Source organism: Panthera uncia, assembly GCF_023721935.1.
Source record: "Panthera uncia isolate 11264 chromosome A1 unlocalized genomic scaffold, Puncia_PCG_1.0 HiC_scaffold_16, whole genome shotgun sequence".
Classification (NCBI taxonomy): domain Eukaryota; kingdom Metazoa; phylum Chordata; class Mammalia; order Carnivora; family Felidae; genus Panthera; species Panthera uncia.
The window spans coordinates 44,694,261-44,695,138 of NW_026057576.1; the positions used below are offsets into that span (position 1 = coordinate 44,694,261).

At 63.0% G+C, this 878-nt stretch overlaps 1 protein-coding gene across 2 annotated transcripts in view; it reads right to left on the reverse strand.

Annotated features, from left to right (window-relative positions):
- DACH1 (dachshund family transcription factor 1) overlaps positions 1-592 on the reverse strand; it is a 397,236-nt gene extending 396,644 nt beyond the window's left edge. For both annotated transcript variants that reach the window (XM_049647052.1, XM_049647053.1), the window contains exon 1: positions 2-592. In XM_049647052.1, coding sequence (XP_049503009.1) covers positions 2-306 — 305 coding nt within the window. In that variant the 5' untranslated portion in view covers positions 307-592. The remainder of the gene's footprint in view (position 1) is intronic.
- Between the last annotated feature and the right edge of the window lie 286 nt (positions 593-878).

Sequence of the window (878 nt, forward strand, 5' to 3'; positions counted from 1 at the left end):
CGCGGTCGCCAGGCTGGGGTTGCAGTTGCTGCCGCCGCCGCCGCCGCCTCCGTTGCCCGCGCCGCCGCCGCCGGTGGAGGTGACTGTGGCCGCCGCCGCCGCCGCCGCCGCCGCCGCCGCCGAAGCGATGGGCTCCGGCCGGAACAGAGTTGGCCCTGAGGACGCCGGGGGCCCGATGGACGGAGCCGGAGACGAGGTCGACGAGGAGGTGGAGGTGGTGGTGCCGGAGGAGGAAGCAGACGTGGAGATCGGGGGTTGAGGGGGGACCAGCTGGGTCGGAGGGATCAAAGCCGCCGGCACTGCCATGGTCACATATAAGGGGAGAGCGAAGAAGGAGAAGCGAGGGGAAAAGTTGCCACACACCCCGGGGAGGGGAAGGAGGAAAAGAGAGGGGGGAGAAGGAGCGAGGGGGTATAACAACAACAACAACAACTCCAGGGGAGAACGAGAAGGAGAAAGGGGGGGAAACAAGGAGGTGAGGGCAAGAAAGCGAGCGCAGGAGGGGCGAGCGCGAGAGGCGCTCTGGAGAGAAACGCACAAAAGTGTCCCGCAAGTCGAAATGCGAGTCCTCTCCGGGGGCTGGGATCGGGGGCTGGTTTGGGAGGGGGGGCGGGGGCGGGGAGGGTCGGCTGTTGTTGTGTGGGTCCCGCTCTAGCACAAAGTTAAGGATGAAGGTGAAAAGGAGGAGGTTTGAAGGACTTGGGTTCTCCCTGGCAAGTACATTGATCAAAGATTGAGAGGGGAATGACAGAGAGAAAATGAGCTGAAAAGTGCAGGCTGCCGGCTGGACGAGTTGTTGTTGTCACACGGTGCAGAGGGGAGGAGCTCCGGAAACTTGAAATACCCTTTGAAGCCGCAAAAACCTCACTCACTAGTAT